The sequence below is a fragment of the Pelodiscus sinensis genome, chromosome 2, assembly GCF_052426305.1.
Source record: "Pelodiscus sinensis isolate ZL-2025 chromosome 2, ASM5242630v1, whole genome shotgun sequence".
Taxonomy (NCBI): Eukaryota; Metazoa; Chordata; order Testudines; family Trionychidae; genus Pelodiscus; species Pelodiscus sinensis.
Genome location: NC_143053.1, coordinates 184,750,240 through 184,767,198, shown reverse-complemented (window position 1 = coordinate 184,767,198; position 16,959 = coordinate 184,750,240). Strand labels below are relative to the sequence as shown.

The 16,959-nt window shown below is 41.9% G+C and overlaps 1 protein-coding gene across 2 annotated transcripts in view; it reads right to left on the bottom strand.

Moving 5' to 3' along the window:
* The window catches only part of ENTPD3 (ectonucleoside triphosphate diphosphohydrolase 3), a 72,015-nt gene that overhangs the window by 6,013 nt on the left and 49,043 nt on the right, over positions 1-16,959 (bottom strand). For both annotated transcript variants that reach the window (XM_089776607.1, XM_006125573.5), the window contains 6 exons: positions 15,126-15,243; positions 11,657-11,807; positions 10,268-10,427; positions 7,066-7,296; positions 5,007-5,282; positions 4,793-4,903 (listed from right to left, as the gene is read on the bottom strand). In XM_089776607.1, the coding sequence (XP_089632733.1) occupies positions 4,793-4,903; positions 5,007-5,282; positions 7,066-7,296; positions 10,268-10,427; positions 11,657-11,807; positions 15,126-15,243 (1,047 nt within the window). The remainder of the gene's footprint in view (positions 1-4,792; positions 4,904-5,006; positions 5,283-7,065; positions 7,297-10,267; positions 10,428-11,656; positions 11,808-15,125; positions 15,244-16,959) is intronic.

Below are 16,959 nucleotides of genomic sequence, written 5' to 3'. Positions count from 1 at the left end.
TCCAGTGAGGTCACTTAGGATTTACTGGTGTAACTAAGATCGGAATGTGGTCTGCAGCTGATATTGCTGTAATACAGAGTTGACAAGAGGATCTGAGAAAGTATGGCAACTGGACACAAAAAATCCTTAGGTCAGATACTATCTGTGCATATTTCTGGGGTATTTTTTGGAGATAATTTTGGAGGATAATGCAGTGTTTGGGTATCCAGTCTGGTAGGAGCTTGAGTACAAAATGATGCATGAAGAATTATGATCCCCCATTCCACTTAATACTGAAAGGGGTGCTGGTGAGGGACAGATTGTTAGTGATGACAGCGAGATGACATGAAGGGTACAAGCACAGCAATCCATAAACAACTTAAAATAAGCAGAGCATCAAGCACTGCTGTCTGAAAGAGCAATATGACAGGTGTCAGCATGCCCCTTTGGGGCCCAGCATGGCTTCACTGCAGCTTTTAATTTTAAGGACTGCTCTAAACTATACTCATTCTCTTGGTGACCTTGACGAAGAATAAATCTGCCTCCAGGCCCAATCTTGCTCCTATCTAAGTTAATGGAAATGTTGCCATTGATTTGATCTGGAGTAGGATGAAGTACAAAGAGTACATAGTACACTTAGTACAAAAGACAAGTCTAGTTGTTTCTGGATTTATTGTACTGAACCCTTACATCGTAACTTAAGACAATGGCTCTTATTATCCTAACTCTCTTCTCTCCTCAAAACAAACAAAAAACCTTGGAATCCTGAGTCTCTCCCTTGATATTACGTACCTCTTGCAATGGAATCATTAGAAATGACTTATGTCCTTCAGGGTAGGTACAGCACAGTATAATTTTTCCTTCCCTGCAACTACCAGCAACACAGAGCAGACACCTACATGACATTTTGGGGGCCACTCAGACCAGCAAAAGGAATCTGTCATTGCCTTCCCTGTAACTTTTGGTACCCTCATGCAGCTTTGAGTCACACCCCTGACACCAGTAGCTTACCCACAAACTTCCACCAATCTAGTTACCCCTCGCAGGGTGATAGCAAGAGCCCTGCCAATCTCAAGTCTCCCCACATCCATCCTTCCCAGCGTCTTAATTACCATGCACTCAGGACTTTTGCCCTCTGGTTCATCTCCCAAAAAGTGTGAAGCCAGTCTCTCCTCCCCCTCTCCCTGCCCTAAGCACCAGCTTACTTTGGCACAAATACTCTGCGCACCAGAGACCAGCCTGTGGTAAAAATTAATGAAAGGAGTATTTACTAGAAAAGCCACAAATTCAAAGGTGGAATAGCAAGGGAGAGCAAATATACACAAGTTACACAAAGACAGAACCCGATAAAATCCCATTTCTAATACAAGTTACTATTGCGTTTGTGGGATACCCCAACACGACTTCTACCCATAGGGCAGATCCCAGCATTTCACACAGAACCTGAACCAAGTGACTATCCCTCTGTTTCTGGATGTTTTTCACTTCAACTCCCTTCCATTTTAGCAGGGTTTTTTTTGTTTCATCCTTTAGTTACTACAGACATTTGTGCTAATCTGAAGAAGCGGTTTTTGTCCACGAAAGCTCACAATACCATCTATAGTTTTTGTTAGTCTCTAAGGTGCTGCAAGACTATTTGTTGTTTTAAAAGTTATTTTGAAATAGTTATTTTCAAATAGCGTTAGGATGGAGGCTCCACTGCTGCTATTTCAAAATAACTACTTCGCAATCATTCAAAGTAATTACTCCCCAGTGCTTCCTGGGGCTCTAAGTCGAGGTGGCACATCCACATTAAGGAAGCCTGCCTCAGACTAATTTCGAGGCTTCCCTGTAGTGTTGAGATACTATTTTGAAATGAGTTATTTTAAAATAACTCCCAAAATAACTATTTTGAAATAATTTCCTAGGATAGACAAGGGTATGTCTACACTACCCCGCTAGTTCGAACTAGCGGGGTAATGTAGGCATACCGCAATTGCAAATGAAGCCCGGGATTTGAATTTCCCGGGCTTCATTTGCATAAGCGGGGCGCCGCCATTTTTAAATCCCCGCTCGTTCGAACCCCGTGCCGCGCGGCTACACGCGGCACGAACTAGGTAGTTCGAACTAGGCTTCCTAGTTCGAACTACCGTTACTCCTCGTGGAATGAGGAGTAACGATAGTTCGAACTAGGAAGCCTAGTTCGAACTACCTAGTTCGTGCCGCATGTAGCCGCGCGGCACGGGGTTCGAACGAGTGGGGATTTAAAATGGCGGCGCCCCGCTTATTCAAATGAAGCCCGGGAAATTCAAATCCCGGGCTTCATTTGCAATTGTGGTATGCCTACATTACCCCGCTAGTTCGAACTAGCGGGGTAGTGTAGACATACCCCATGGCCTAAGGTGCCACGGGACTACTTGCTTTTAAAGTTACAGACTAACACGGCCACCCCTCTGAGACTATAGATATTTGGTTTCCCCACTTTAACTTTCCATTAACTCCAAAGGCATGTCCACAACAGGAAACAATAACTCCTGAAATAACTATTTCAAAATAAGTTTATTCCCCAAGGAAAGCAGGAGTTGTTATTTTGAAATAACCAGCCCCTTATTTGAAATAACAGGCTTGGTAGTGTGGCTACTCTGCTTGTTATTTCAGAATAAGGGAGGTTATTTCAAAATAACTCCCTAGTGCAGACCAGAGCTAAGAGTGAGGTAAGGCTGCAGTTGTACCACAGTTACAGTGATAACTGTCTACATGTACATGTGCATATATTTATAATAATCACAGTTGCCATGCATAGCTCACAGTAGTCATCAACTGCAGAGCACTACAAGTCTTCATAGAAGACCTTACTCAAAATATTTGTGTAGTACAACATTATTGATTTAACTGCTTATTTTTTGTGGTTTAAATCTTCTGTTTGTTGTTCCCTTGGGATGAATGATTGTGATTATTGCAACCAAATTAAAGAGCAAATACTGAAACATAGTCTAGTTAGTGTATAAGTGATACTGCATTTTTTTTAAATCCCTTCTGCTTGCCAGTAAATACTGTTCAAGAGATAGTACTGATTTTAGACAGTGCCAGGGAGGGAGGCTTCAATTAGGCTACATCTGCACTTAGAACTGGGAGGTGGAATTCCTAGTTATGTCCAGCCTAATTTTTTGAGGTTTACAGGATCTTTCAAAAAAGCGCCCCGTTTTTTAAAGAACCGTGTCTAGACTGCGGTTTTAATTTCAAAATAGCGCTTTCGAAAGAGCGCCATTACGTGATTACGCAAATGAAGCATGGGATATTTAAATCCTGGCTTCATTTGCACTTTTGAAGTGTTTCATTTACAACCCTCTGCCGACAGAGGGATGTAGTCTAGACATAGCCTAAGGGTCCTATATCAGGGATCAGGAAACTTTCCAAAGTGGTGTGGCAAGATTTAACCCCCCTACCCTGGGCTATGATGCTCTCTCAGGGTGGGAGGGGCTCTCTTCACTGTGTGCCTGTGGAACACCTGGGTCAATGCAAACCATCCCATGGACCACCAGTTGCTAATGGAAACTCATCGTTAATCACATAATTATGCCCAAGCCATTTTGCTAGTGCAGCAGCTGGGGAGAATGGTTTAATTTAAATTATTAAACAGGTTAAGCATTTTAACTTTCTCGTGTTAGTTTATCAAACTTCATTTTAAATAAAGTAAAATATGATGTCCAACTCAAAAGCTTTCAATGTTTTCTTTATTTATGGCAGGTGTGGGGAACCTTTTTTGGGTACAGGGTCACTGACCCATAGAAAAATCAGTTGGGGGCCACACAAGTGAGAAGCAAAAAAACTCCTCCCAAAACCCCCAACCCTCACTGATATGGCCCTGACTGAGTCACCTCAGTCTTCTGGCGCTGCAGCCCCCATGGGGTGAGGGGAAGGGACAGGGAGGAATGAGGTTCAGGGCTTCCCATAGGCCAGATTTACTTCTCTGGGGTTCCAGAGTTAGTGGATTTTGTGGACCCCTTAGGCTCTGGAGTGTGAACAAAAATGAGGGGCTCACTCTGCGGTACAGCACTGCCATCAAGTGGGATAGAGATGCAGGATTTGGGTGGGAGGTAGGGTGCAGGATGGGGTGAGGAGGGCGGAGTCTGTCAGGGTATGTCTACACTACCCCGCTAGTTCGAACTAGCGGGGTAATGTAGGCATACCGCACTTGCAAATAAAGCCTGGGATTTGAATTTCCCAGGCTTCATTTGTATAAGCAGGGAGCCACCATTTTTAAAACCCCGCTGGTTCGAACCCCATGCAGCGCCCATGAAAGCTCATGATACCATCTACATGTTTGTTAGTCTATAAAGTGCTACCAGACCATTTGCTTGCTGTTTTTTTCCTGCAGAATCTGGCAACCCTGAATGTGGGAAACAGCAAACAAAATGTCTCATGAGCTACACATAGAACCCTGATGGAAAAGAGGTTGCCTACCACTGGTAGAAAGGATCCTGAGTACAGATGGCTGTCAAGCCCTTTGGGGTTTTTTTCTGGCAAAAAATATGATCCATTTGCTATGGTGTGACATGACAGGTGCACAAGACTCACAGAATGAAACAGAAAACATATGCATTTTGTCTTGTTCCTTGTTTCATGAACTTGGGCCACAGTTTAAGCACTCTATAATATTTTAGAGTTTGAAGTGCATTTGAAACTCATAGAAAAGGAAGGCAAGAATTCACATGAACCTTTCAAAAAATTATTCATATGAATCCCTGTGAATTGATGTGACCCAATTACCCATAGTTCTGCGTGACTGCTCCTTGATCTCTCCCCTTTCCAAATGCAGAAAATTCATACTGACCTGATTCCAGCTCCGTGAGCAGAAAAACCACATGCTTGAATTAAAATCAGCTAGGGGAAAGTGTCCAGTTAAATTCAAAGCATTGGCTGTATAGTAGAATCCTGAAAATGCCTATAAATAAAACCAGATGAAAGGCACTTTATTCTCAGGATCTATGTAAATCAGAGATAGGTAAGAAATGCTGCAAAAAGGAACATTGTGCTTTTAGACTTACCACAAAGTTCCCTTTAAGTTTTGGCTGTTGGACTCCATTGAATGAACAATCTTCCCCCTTGTCGTTGCAAGCAGTGAAGTTAAACAATAAGGACACCTGCTCCCGGCACAGAGCTGGATTTCCAGTTCCCCTGAAATTTATGAGCTGTCCTGGGTTGTAATTTGTGGGTCTTACAGGTTCTGTGCAAAAGCTTCCATACAAGTGTTTCATTGTTATGACAGTTTCATAATCCTGAGGATAGCATGGATTATCAACTTTGGCCTTGTCTCTTGAATTCTGAGGGAGACAGTAAAGTTTGTCTTAACAGGAAAGCTTTTAATTTCACATTAATAGTATTTTAACCTTGTAAGTTTATATTCTCCCTATTTGCTTCACTGTCATAACATGTATAGTATGATTTAATGACCATTATTAAACAAATCCTAGCTCACAGAATGCACTTGTGCAGTAAAGCAAAGATTCATAAATCTAGTTTAATCTCTTAGCCGAATATATTTTGTGAAACTCTACAAAAAACACAAGACATTCATCATTAATACTCCATCATATATTAAAATGAGGCCATAGGTTTGTAACAAGGATTTCTCTCTTCCCTCACCATTTTTCCCTCCATTTTCACCAATCTCTTTCATCTCCTTTGGAGAATGTCCAAGTGGCTTGATTTATATATTCTTCACAGTGTTGCTCCTAAGATGGAATGGTCTGGATTCCCAAGTGAATGGGCTCCAGAAAAGCTGACAAGCAAAATAAAATATCCATTTTCCTACTGGTGCTGCCTTGCGGGGTTCACCTCACCCTGCTCAAACAGAGTAATAGGGATTGCAGGGCATCCTCACCAGGAAAAAGGCTGTGGTGAATTGACATACTCTGACCTAACCTCAACCCATTTTTCTTAGTGTAGACATAACCCAGGAGGGTCTTGTTGGGTTTCTGACATGCTCTTCTATCCGGAAGTTTGTTCCCCAAAGTTAGCAGAATCCTCAAGATCTCTAGGTCATGTACCCAGGATCTTTGCAGGTCAGGGCCATTTCAGCAGAGGAACTAGTTTCTTGATCACTCCTTTTCCATCCTGTATGCTGAACAGTACAGCTTTCCACTACGCCTAGGAGGACCCATGATGGGGCTAGCACAGGAGGGGAGAAAGGTGGAGTGATGAAAGTGTGTATCCTCCTTTGAGCGGTGCCTCCTGCCCATGTATTACCAATTTAGATGTTAAATTTAGATGAATTAACTAATCAAGTATCGACTATTTGATTTGTCTATAAGGGGCACTTCTGCTTTTGAGCCCTAACGGGCTCTTGCTACAGTTCAAAAGCAGAAGCCCCACAGGGAGCATGGGGCCAGCGGGGGACTGGCTCTGTGCTTCCTGCAGCGCCTCAGCCTTTGAAATGTACAAGAGTCCCTCTGGGAGCACGGGTCCAATGGGGGAGTGCCACGATCCCTGCGGAGTTTCTGCTTTAGAAGCTCCACAGGGGCTCTTGTACATTTCAAAAGCAGAATTGCAGCAGAAGCAGCACAAGCGGAGATTGCTTTGGTCCCCGCTCATGCCTTTTCTCACTGTGCCTCAACCTCCTCTGTCCCCCACAGGGATAGTGCTTGGAGAACCGGCTTTCAAGCCAGCTCCCCGCGGCACTGGCTCATGCTCCCCACCCTTGCTGCCTCTCTCTGATAGAGGCAGCAAGGGTGGGAGTGGGGGAGGAAGCTTATGCTTATCGGATAGTCGACTAATCGCTTACATCCCTATTGCCAACCACAAAGAGGAGCTTCTGCATGCTCCAGGGTAAAGGAACTAGGAGCCTGGAGAGGCAGTGCTCCATTTTCCCTAAACCTCAGACAGAGATCTTTGATGGGGAGGACAAGAAATAAAAAGGGGGTGGGGAACAATATTCAATTTAGGTACATGTATAAAATGAGTCCAATGTGTTTTGCATCACATTTAACATAATGGGGCCCAAACTCAGGTCTCTAGGCTCTACTGCAAGAAGAACTTAAGGCAGAAGAGAGAACACGTTCAGAGAGTTACTGAATACAATCCAAACAACAGAGTCCCTGAATGTACCTGCACTAGTGAGGCTAAGAACCTTTTCTCTGCTTCGTCTCTTCCATAACACGGGAAGCTGTGAGTGTACACATTGTATTCATAGCCATACAGCTGCACTTGTAACGTGCTGCTGGAGTTCTGCGAACACTCCTCTGGGACAAAGGATATTTGAGTGGAGGCTCCTCCTAGATCAAGTGCACCCGTGGTCTCTGCTCCATGAGGACGGACCCATGTCCTCCAAAGGGTTTTCTAAAAATTAAACAGGTAGGTATGAAATACCATCTACTTCTCTATGTTCTTTCAAGCTTTTTCATTCATTTGCTTTTAAGCCAACAATAGTGTAAAACAAACCACTCAAGAAAAGCTCTCTTGTGTGTAAGCATTGTCTGCTTAGGTTTTGTAGATTAGGGTGATTTTTTTTACAAAGGGAAATGAAGAGGAAGAATGAAGGAAAGGGTCAACACTACTAAAACTCAGAGGTATGATTTAGCATTCATAGCTCCGGCCTGGCAGCCTTTAATCCTAGTTCTGATACTGCCTTTGTACATGAGCTTGGGCAGATCACTTAGTCCTTCTGCATATGTAAAAGAGATAATATTCACTTATCTTCCTAACAAAGGTATATAAAGGTAGTAAGTGTTATAAAGATAACACTTTAATAAAGGATAAATTAAACATTAAAAGGTCTGAAATGGTTAAGAACAAAGTTGGTTAAGCTGTCAGGAAATTTTCCATCAAAACACTTTTTTTCAAAATGAAAAATGACATTTTCCTCAAAATTAGAACATTTTTGAGAAAAAAAAATCTTTTCACCAAATTTAGTTTAGAAAAAACCCCAAAATGTATCAATATTGTCAAAATCTATCCAGTTTTGATGTTTCAGAATGAACTGTTTTGCTTTTTTTATTTTGAAAAAAAACCTTTCAAAATAAAATTCATGATTTTTTACATGAAAAAACACTAAAAGTTGAAAAGGGTAGAAAATGGAAACTCATGTTTAAATTTTATCAAAGGGTTCTTATAAACCCAAACACATTTATTACATTGCCATTATTTTTTAAAAATATTTTTTTGTTCAGTTTCTGAATAGAAATTTTGAAACCATGCAATTCCCTGGGACACAGAAAATCAGATTTCTGCCCAGTAGCTAGAGAGAGCCAGCTCCTCAGTTAAATGCTTGGCTGAAGTCAATGGAGCGATTGCAATTTACACCAGCTGAGGATCTGTCCAAGAGCTTCTCTGAAGGTTTTTATATTTTAAAAACCATTCCTATTATCTTAGGCCTATAAGCAAGGTCCATTTATCTAGAGGTTTTCAGTTTGAAAAGTTATCCGGATTTTTCTAGATACCTATCTGCCAGTCGTTTTATACAAACAAAGGAAAACGGCTGTAGGATTTGCATGTCATCAAAAGCAAAGTATGCACCATCCAATGATTTCTTTTAATACTGTCATTTATTGAAGGAGTTTTCATTCTGTGCAGGTATGTGTTGTGATGTGATGGGAGATGTGAGAGAGGACTGAATGCTCTAGCAAACATCTGTAGACAATCCCTATGCAGAAGTGGGCAATAAATGTTTTTGGAGGGCAGGGGGACACTGCAAGATTTTGGAAAGTGGTCAAGGGCCTCACTTTTCTATGGAGGTGGTGCAGGCTCTGGGATGGAGATTGGGTGCGGAAGGGAGTTCACGGTATGAATTGGGCTACAAGCTTTACTAGGATAATTTCAAATATTTTGGAGAGTAAACATCTGTAATTAATACAACTGTGCACTGAAGATCACTGTGGTAAAGCTAATTCCACGCACACAATTGAGTTAGGCCTGATCTATACACAAATTTCATACCAGTATAACTATGTCAGTTAAGGATGGGATTTTTTACCAAGATAGTTATACTGATATAACCCCTAGTATGAATGCAACTATGCTGTTACAAAGAAGCCAGATATTAGTTTAATTTTATCTCCTTTCCTACACAGGAGTAGCTCTACTGCTATAATAATCTATTAGGAATGTAAAGGGTAACCAGTTACACGGTAAGTATCACTCAGTAAGCTCCAGCACAGCCGTGCCATGGGAAGGGTCTGTACCATGGTTAACCAGTTAAACATAATGGCTGTGTCTACACTGGGCCACTTATTCCGGAAAATCAGCTGCTTTTCCGGAATAAGCTGCAAGCTGTCTACACTGGCCCTTGAATATCCGGAAAAGCAACGATGCTCTACTGTACAAAATCAGCTGCTATTCCGGAAAAACTATTCTGCTTCCGCTCGGGCATAAGTCCTTATTCTGGAACACTGTTCCAGAAAAGGGCCAGTGTAGACAGCCCAGTAGTCTTTTCTGGAAAAAAGCCCCGATCGCGAAAATGGCGATCGGGGCTCTTTTCCGGAAAAGCACATCTACATTGGCCACAGACGCTTTTCCGGGAAAAGGGCTTTTCCGGAAAAGCAGCCTGCCAATGTAGACGCTCCTTTTCCGGAACTGAAAATGGAATAGTATTCCGTTCCAAGCATTTCTGGAAATTTATGTCAGTGTAGACACAGCCATAGTATTTAACTGGTTAACTTTTTTAAAGACCATTTACATCCCTATCATACACAGTGGCATAGCTGCAATCACATACTACCATAGCTGTACCGACATAGATAAAATGGTTCAAATAAAAGCATTAGGATGAAAGATAAAGTCCGAGATGTGACTGACAAAATCCAGGAAGCATGACTTTTCTAGTTCAGACACACAGAGAGGATGAAAAAGGAGGACCCAGTGAAGAGCACATGGCAGGAAAGAGATCGTGAGGAAAGCTGAGGATGTGATTAATTGAACTTAAGAAGACGATAAACAGGTGGACCTTAGGGCTGCCTGAAACTGACGAAGCTGGAGAATGTTTGCACAATGATCCAGACCCTGATGATGGGATATGGGGAAGAAGAAGCAGCAATACACATTGTGCTTAGGACTAAGCATTAGATTTGCCATTTAGACAAGAATCTTATTTTTGTTTCTTGTTAAGAGTTCTACCTCGGCCATTAATATGCCTTTTAAATATTTCCAGTGTTCCTAGTTAAGATAAACACTCTATTCATTTTATTCTCTATGGACCAAAAGCTTGTCTGTGATCTACTTTTGGCTCCACATTTCTTAACATGCATCTCCTCCAAAACTTGGGATTCATAAGCAACAGTATAAAATAAAAAAACATGCAGTTTTTTCCACACACCTCCAAGAAATTGCCCATTAAATAGTTGGCTGTAATCCATCCATACACCCCTTCCTCTTGCCCAGTTATGATTTGAGCACCCCTAAAATCAAAGGGCTGGGAGCTGAAGTAGTTTTGAATGCTCTCAAGGACTTCATTGGCTGTCGTTTCATTTTGTGACCTAAGCAATTCACAAAACACAAAATGCTGAGCATCTGGAAAAACAAGTTTACCTTTATTATTTTATCAACCTAGTGACTTAAAGGAATGCCCATGATTTCCTACTGACAATCTGAGTCCGTTTTGATTGGAGGGACAGCCTTTAATAAGGAACATCCAAATTAAATGTACAGCCAGTTTTAGCAAGCACAACTGGCTTAAAACAACTCTGACGGTGGTAGAACATCAAACTGTGGGCATGTCTACTCTGCAGCTGGAAGGTATAATTTTCAGCTCAAGCAGACACAACTTCAGTAGCTCCAGTCAAGCTAGTGTGCTAAAAATAGGAGTGCAGACTTGTACAATCCCATCTGAGACCCTGAGGTACTTACTGGGATGGTTAACTTTTCTCACCCCTGTGGCCACACTTCTATTTTTAGCACGTTAGCTCAGTCAGAGCTGGTGCAGGTTGTGTCTACTTAAGCAGGAAATTACATTTTCCGGCTGCAGGGTAGACGGGCCTATGTCCAATGCTTGCCATGTTTACACAATGAGCACCTGAGTATTTTGTTCCTTATATAAGATTGTACTTAGTGAACTGAGTGTCTATGTGAAAGATGCTGGTTTAACTGTTAGAGACTTGAGCCTTTTCTTTAGCCATAGAGCCAGATACAGCACAGGAAACAGCAATGCAAATTTCCCCACATTAATGTGCCCCAAACCTGTTCTGGACGAATCATCTCCAATGATGACACGGTAGAGTTTTCAGGCCCATTCAAGCTATAACTAAAATGGAGAACAAAAAATCCAGCTGGTGCCAGTCTCAAAAGCGCCATGAATGGATATAGTGCATTTAGTACCCTCTCACCTCGTACAACTTTGGTTTCCAGATGAATTACACCATCTATGAATTTGGGTTTCCTAACCTCAAATATTTTTTATTTACTCGGCAGCAGTTGACCCCACATGCTGAGGACAGAAATTTAGACCTCACACTGCTGTAGTGCAAACAAAGCAAATATTTCTTTTATAATACAGTAAAACAATACGGTAAAAGAAAAGCAGAGCTGCTTAAAAATTAGACCAAAAGTTCCAAACCTTTAATTTTACTTGCTGGATTGGATTTTCTTTTGAGACAGATCAAAATTCCTGGCAAACACAGAACTGTCTAATACATTTTTCCAGATTAGTTTCATATGCTGCTGTTCTATTTACATATATTACATGTACTGAGGAGTTTTTGGTTCATACCTCAGTAATCGCATTCCAGCTGTAGCTCCCAGATATGTTGGGGTATTTTTATGCAAGTGAGATGGAATTTTCTCCTTTACTTTATTCATGCAGTTGTCAATGGGTTTGACCATTTCTTGAGGGTTATTCCCATAGCTGGATATACCCGGGCCTTAAAAGGGAAAAAAAAAAAAAAAAAAAAGTGGCTGATTTCATTTGCCTTGTCACCTAGTGACAGAAATCAGAAGAAACAGTTCCCCTTTTTTAATATTCCATTTAAAAAAGATGTTTTACCTTTAAACCAGAACTTAATTTACAAATCTTAATTATTAAAAGAATATTCATGAACATGCTTTGGAGTCTTATACAGGGCATTTGATGACTCTCTTCCCCCCCTCCTTCCACTGCCATCCTTCCAAATGTACATAAGCACAAATTGACAGAAGTGCCACATTAATGGGAAAAATATATTATATGTGGCAGGAACTGCAGAAAAATCCACATACTGGATGGAAAATAACTCTTGAATTACAAAAATTATAGAAAACTCCATCCCTGTGTGACCTACATCATGTGGACTACATCTAACAAACTGGCATATGTCAGTCCAAATCTGGAAGTAGCATCCTATTGATAGCTAACTAGTGACTTGTGAGCTTCAATTTGACCTTTATTTGGACTTAGTGGCAGTATGGTCCACTGGACAGAGACCTAGACTAGGAATCAAGCAACCAGGCAGACACAGGAATAGACCCCCAACAACCTCCTAAATTACTTTTGCCAAGTCATTTCCCTTTTTTTTCGTCTCGGTCTCCCTCTCTGTATAATAGGGATGTTAAATTTTGATTAATCAGCTAATTGAGTAGTTGATGGAATTTCCATTGACTACTCGATTAGTTGGTAAGGGGGGTGCTCGCTATCCCACTGTGTCTCTCCCTTTGGAATGTACAAGAGTCGCCCACAGCTCTTATATATTTCCAAGGGAGAGAGGCAGAGGGAACCCGTGTCAGCAGGGAGCAAAGCAGTCCCCACTAGTAGGGGTTCCCCTCTGTGCCTCTTCCTTTGAAATGTACAAGAGGCACAGGCTGCTCTTGTACATTCCAAAGGGAGAGGAGTAGCAGTGGGACCGGCACAAGCAGGACTGTTTCAAGCCCCACTCCTGCCATTTCCCCGCTGCCCCCTGCTTTCCCTGCCCCCCGCGGAGATATTGCTGGGGGAGGAAGGCTTTTAAGCCAGCTCCCCCCAGCACCAGCTCATGCTCCCCCCACGCCTTGCTGCCTCTCTCTGATAGAGACAGAAAGGCAGGGGGAAGCGACTAATCAAGTTCCTACCCAGCTACCTGATACGTATTTGCTTATCAGGTAGTCGACTAGTTGCTTACATCCCTACTCTTTACCTAAGAGGCTCGTGATCAAATCCAGACTCCAAAGTAGGCATGCTAGCTCAGAAACCATCTGGAATAAGGATGTAACCCTACAGCTGTGGTCCTTAGAAGCAATGGAACTGTCAATTACAAATATGAGACTAGTGGAAGCAAATGACAGCCTTCTAAGCGCTGGCCCCCAGCTAAAAACACACAAGAATAAAGACAGACCACAGACCAGACTGCATCTAGAATGAAATGCAAGCTTCTTCACTGTAGCTTTCCAATAGCACCACTACATTAATCAGAATAATAAAAAGGAAAACAAAAATGCCCATAAAGCAAATAACCAATCTCAACCACAAGGTTGCGGGTAGGACAAGGGAGGAGATGAACAGGGGAATGAGAAGAGAGATGATCTACTATTAAAGGATAGCCCTGAGTCTCCAACACCTTGTTGTTATCTGAACCTCTGCATTATCCAAGTTTCATCCTTGTCATTGCAGGGGCACAAGAGCAAAGAGACCCTCTGCTGCGGGGTGGGCCATCTTGCTGCTGAATAGCTCCTGTGGCAGTGCAGGAAGACCTGTGCCACTCCACTGTTTGGGTCAGATTGTGACTGTGAAGCTCCAGAGGGTCAGCCAATTCCTGCGGGTGTTAGGTGCAGGGGAGGCTGCAGTCTTGTTGGGGCAGATCCCAGTCCTGGCGTGGGGTCTCTGCCTTTCTCCACAGCTTTGCACCTGCAACATTTGAAAGGGCAGGTATATTGGCACAGCTCCCTTGGGCTGGAAACGCCAAACTGGAGCCAATGGGAGCTGTGAGGTTCCGTGGCTATGGACCCTTTAGGTAAACAAAGTGATGCAGGCCCACTAATGGCTTTCCCAAAGTGGGCCTGTGGCTCACTTTGAGAAACACTGGACTAGATGGTCATAAAAGTCTCTCTTGCCTTCTAATTTAGGGCTCTCCCCCATGTATCTCTGCAAACACACTAACGCGCTAAACTGCAACAGCTGTTATTCCACTCCTTGTCCTCTCCTGAACACATTGTGCTAGGTGCATGCCTAACCTGATGGCTCTGTGAGATACAGACATGTCCATTAGGTGAAACACTTAGCCAAATTTGAACTTAGAAAAATGTAAAGGGAATGTGTGACTGGTGAAGAAGAATAGAGCTTTTTCCTTCAAGATCACATGTCAAACTGACCCAGATTAGCAATGTTCAAAAGTTACTATCTGCTGGCTGTTCAATGCCCTATGTGAAATTAATCCAATCCTGTTCTTAGAGGATCAATATTCTCCGTCTCCAAACCATAATCCCAACTAGAACCCTTCCTGGCAGTTTCAGAAGCAAGACCCAGGAATCAATGACCATAAAAAATAAATTCTCCTCTCACCACTAGTGGCTTTCTCTTCAGTTAAGAGATTGATAGGGAAAGGGGAGGGGGAGAAAGCTTGTACTAATGCTTCCCATGCGCTTGTATCTGTTCTTTAGCTAGAGAACTTGGGTCTTCAGGATCCTCAGTCTAGCATCACTCACAAAGCACTAGAGTTACTTATAACAAAAATGTAAAAAAACCATTAAAGTACTCGAGATTTCCAGAAAGGCAAAGCAAATAACATGCCAACCTGCTAGCACAACTATTTTGCTTCCACTGAAATCAACTACAAAACTCCAACAGAAGTTGAGCCCCTAGTACTTTCGAAGAGTTTTTATTTTAAATTATTTTTACATGAAACAGCCTTTTCAAAGATACTAGAAGCACTAGATGTTGAAGGGTCAGATTGACCGGTACAATCTGGCCCCTTTGTGTCATTCAGGCAGTAGAGAGAGACTAGATTCTGCCCATAAATGGTCTCCAGAGCATTTCTTTCACAAGAACTCTGCGGATGTCAGCCCAGTGGAAGTTCCCACTCCAGTTGTCCCACTCCACTAGAGTGGAAGAGTCATGCTGGGGAAATAGGAAGCATGCGAGGGGAAAATCCCTGAAGAAGCATTGCTCCACTAGCATAAGTAAAAGTATCCCACAGATAACACAAACTACCACTAGCACTGGCTGGCCCAGAATAAGGGATTAATAACTTTTTTGGCATTGTACTACTGTTTCCAAATCCTCATTTGATTCTTACCTTTCACACTGCACTTGAAGGTCTGGCTTACTATTCCCGTATCATTTTCTTTTTCTGCTGGCCATTCATACACATAGACTGTAGTCCGAGATGATCCGGCATCAAGCACTATCCCATACTGGAAAAGAAGAGTTGCAATTGAAAAATCTAAAATTGGTCATCTTTTTGTTTTTTTAAAAAAGAAACACAAAGTTTTCAGTACCTGTCATTATGCTGCACATGTACTTAAACGCCAAAGGAATGCTTTGACGTATACTGGAGTCATTAACTAAAGACATCAGGTACTTGGACAATCTGCATGAATCAGGTCACAAGTCTAGGAAGGATTGCTAATGAAAGGATTCCTAATGAAAAACTGGTTCGTAGTCTATCTTAGCATCTCTGCATCTGGCGCTGTGGAAATTGAGAGTGATCAACACTTTCAGACATATTTAACATGGGCTATGTCTAGACTGTAGGCTTATTTCGGAAGAAGCTTTTCCAGAAGAGATCTTCCGGAAAAGCTTATTTTGAAAGAGAGTGTCCATATTGCCAAAGCACATAAAAAAAGCGATCTACTTTTTCAAAAGATAGCGTCCACATTGATTGGATGATAGCTCGCATTTAAGTTGTGATTACTATGGATGGAGTGGCCACCAGTGCACCTGTGCTTTTTCCTGGAGGCCTCTTCTTTCAAAAGAAATCCCCTCTTCCCTGTCCAGACATGCCTTTTTTTTTTTGAAAGAGCTCTTTTGGAAAAAGGCTTCTTCCTCATAGAAAGAGGTTTACTACTGTAAGAAAAACTCTGCGTTCTCTCAACTTTCTGTCAAAAGAATGCAATTGCAGTGTGAACGTCAGTAGTTTTTCCGGAAAAATGGTCGTTTTTCTGGAAAAACCCTGCAGTGTAGACATACCCATGCTTAGTAAAAGGCCTGAGCTTGCGAAGTGTTGATTACCTTCAGCTCTTTCTGAAGTCAATGGACACTGGAGGCATTCAGCATCTTCCAAGGGCAGGTTTTTGTGTTCCCTGTTGTGTTCTCCATAGGAAACAAACACACTACAACTTGGAAATTGTAGTTCAGATCAAAATAGCTAGGTGAATCAGAATGCTACAGAGGCTGAAAAGCGAAATGCCATATCAGGAAGGCTTCTGCTTTTTCCCGCAGCCCTCATAGCTGCAAATCACTTCTTTTGATTAACCAAATATTGTCAACTTCAAACTTACTAGCAAACAAAGTCATTCTTGCTGGTTTTGAAGCATTTATAGGAAATGAGTAGTTAACTTTAATGTAGCACAGTACCCTGGCATTTCTTTAGCTCTATTGTTTAGCACAGCATTATTTTAATGTGGAGCACTGTCTGACTGCTCCAGTTTATCCAAAGGTTGTATAAGGAACGTGCTTCCTCTGTGCTCATATAAGCAGATAACAGAATTGGGGAAATATATATTTATATATATTTGTGCTCAATCTAAATTGCTCTAAAAATGGGAGGTAATGCAATAGTGCACTTTGGTGTGTGGGTCACTTTAAGGAGACTTAGATGCTTCAGGTAAAATGTATGTTACTGCCTTAGCCATCAGCACTAGCATTGTCTGACTTGAAGTGTTAATGTATAAAATTTTGCAATGTAACTAGAAGCCTGAAGAAGCCTTGTCTGCCATCATCGTGACCATTTATTGTTGCTGTTTTTTTCAAAATACAATCCAAATATACACAGGATAACAATTAACTCCTTTTGGATACAGATTCATACCTGCTGCAAAGCCACTAACATCAACAGCATCACACTGAGGATGAATGCATCATTGCATATTTAAATAGTTACACAACATGTACATTTTAATATCTCTCTC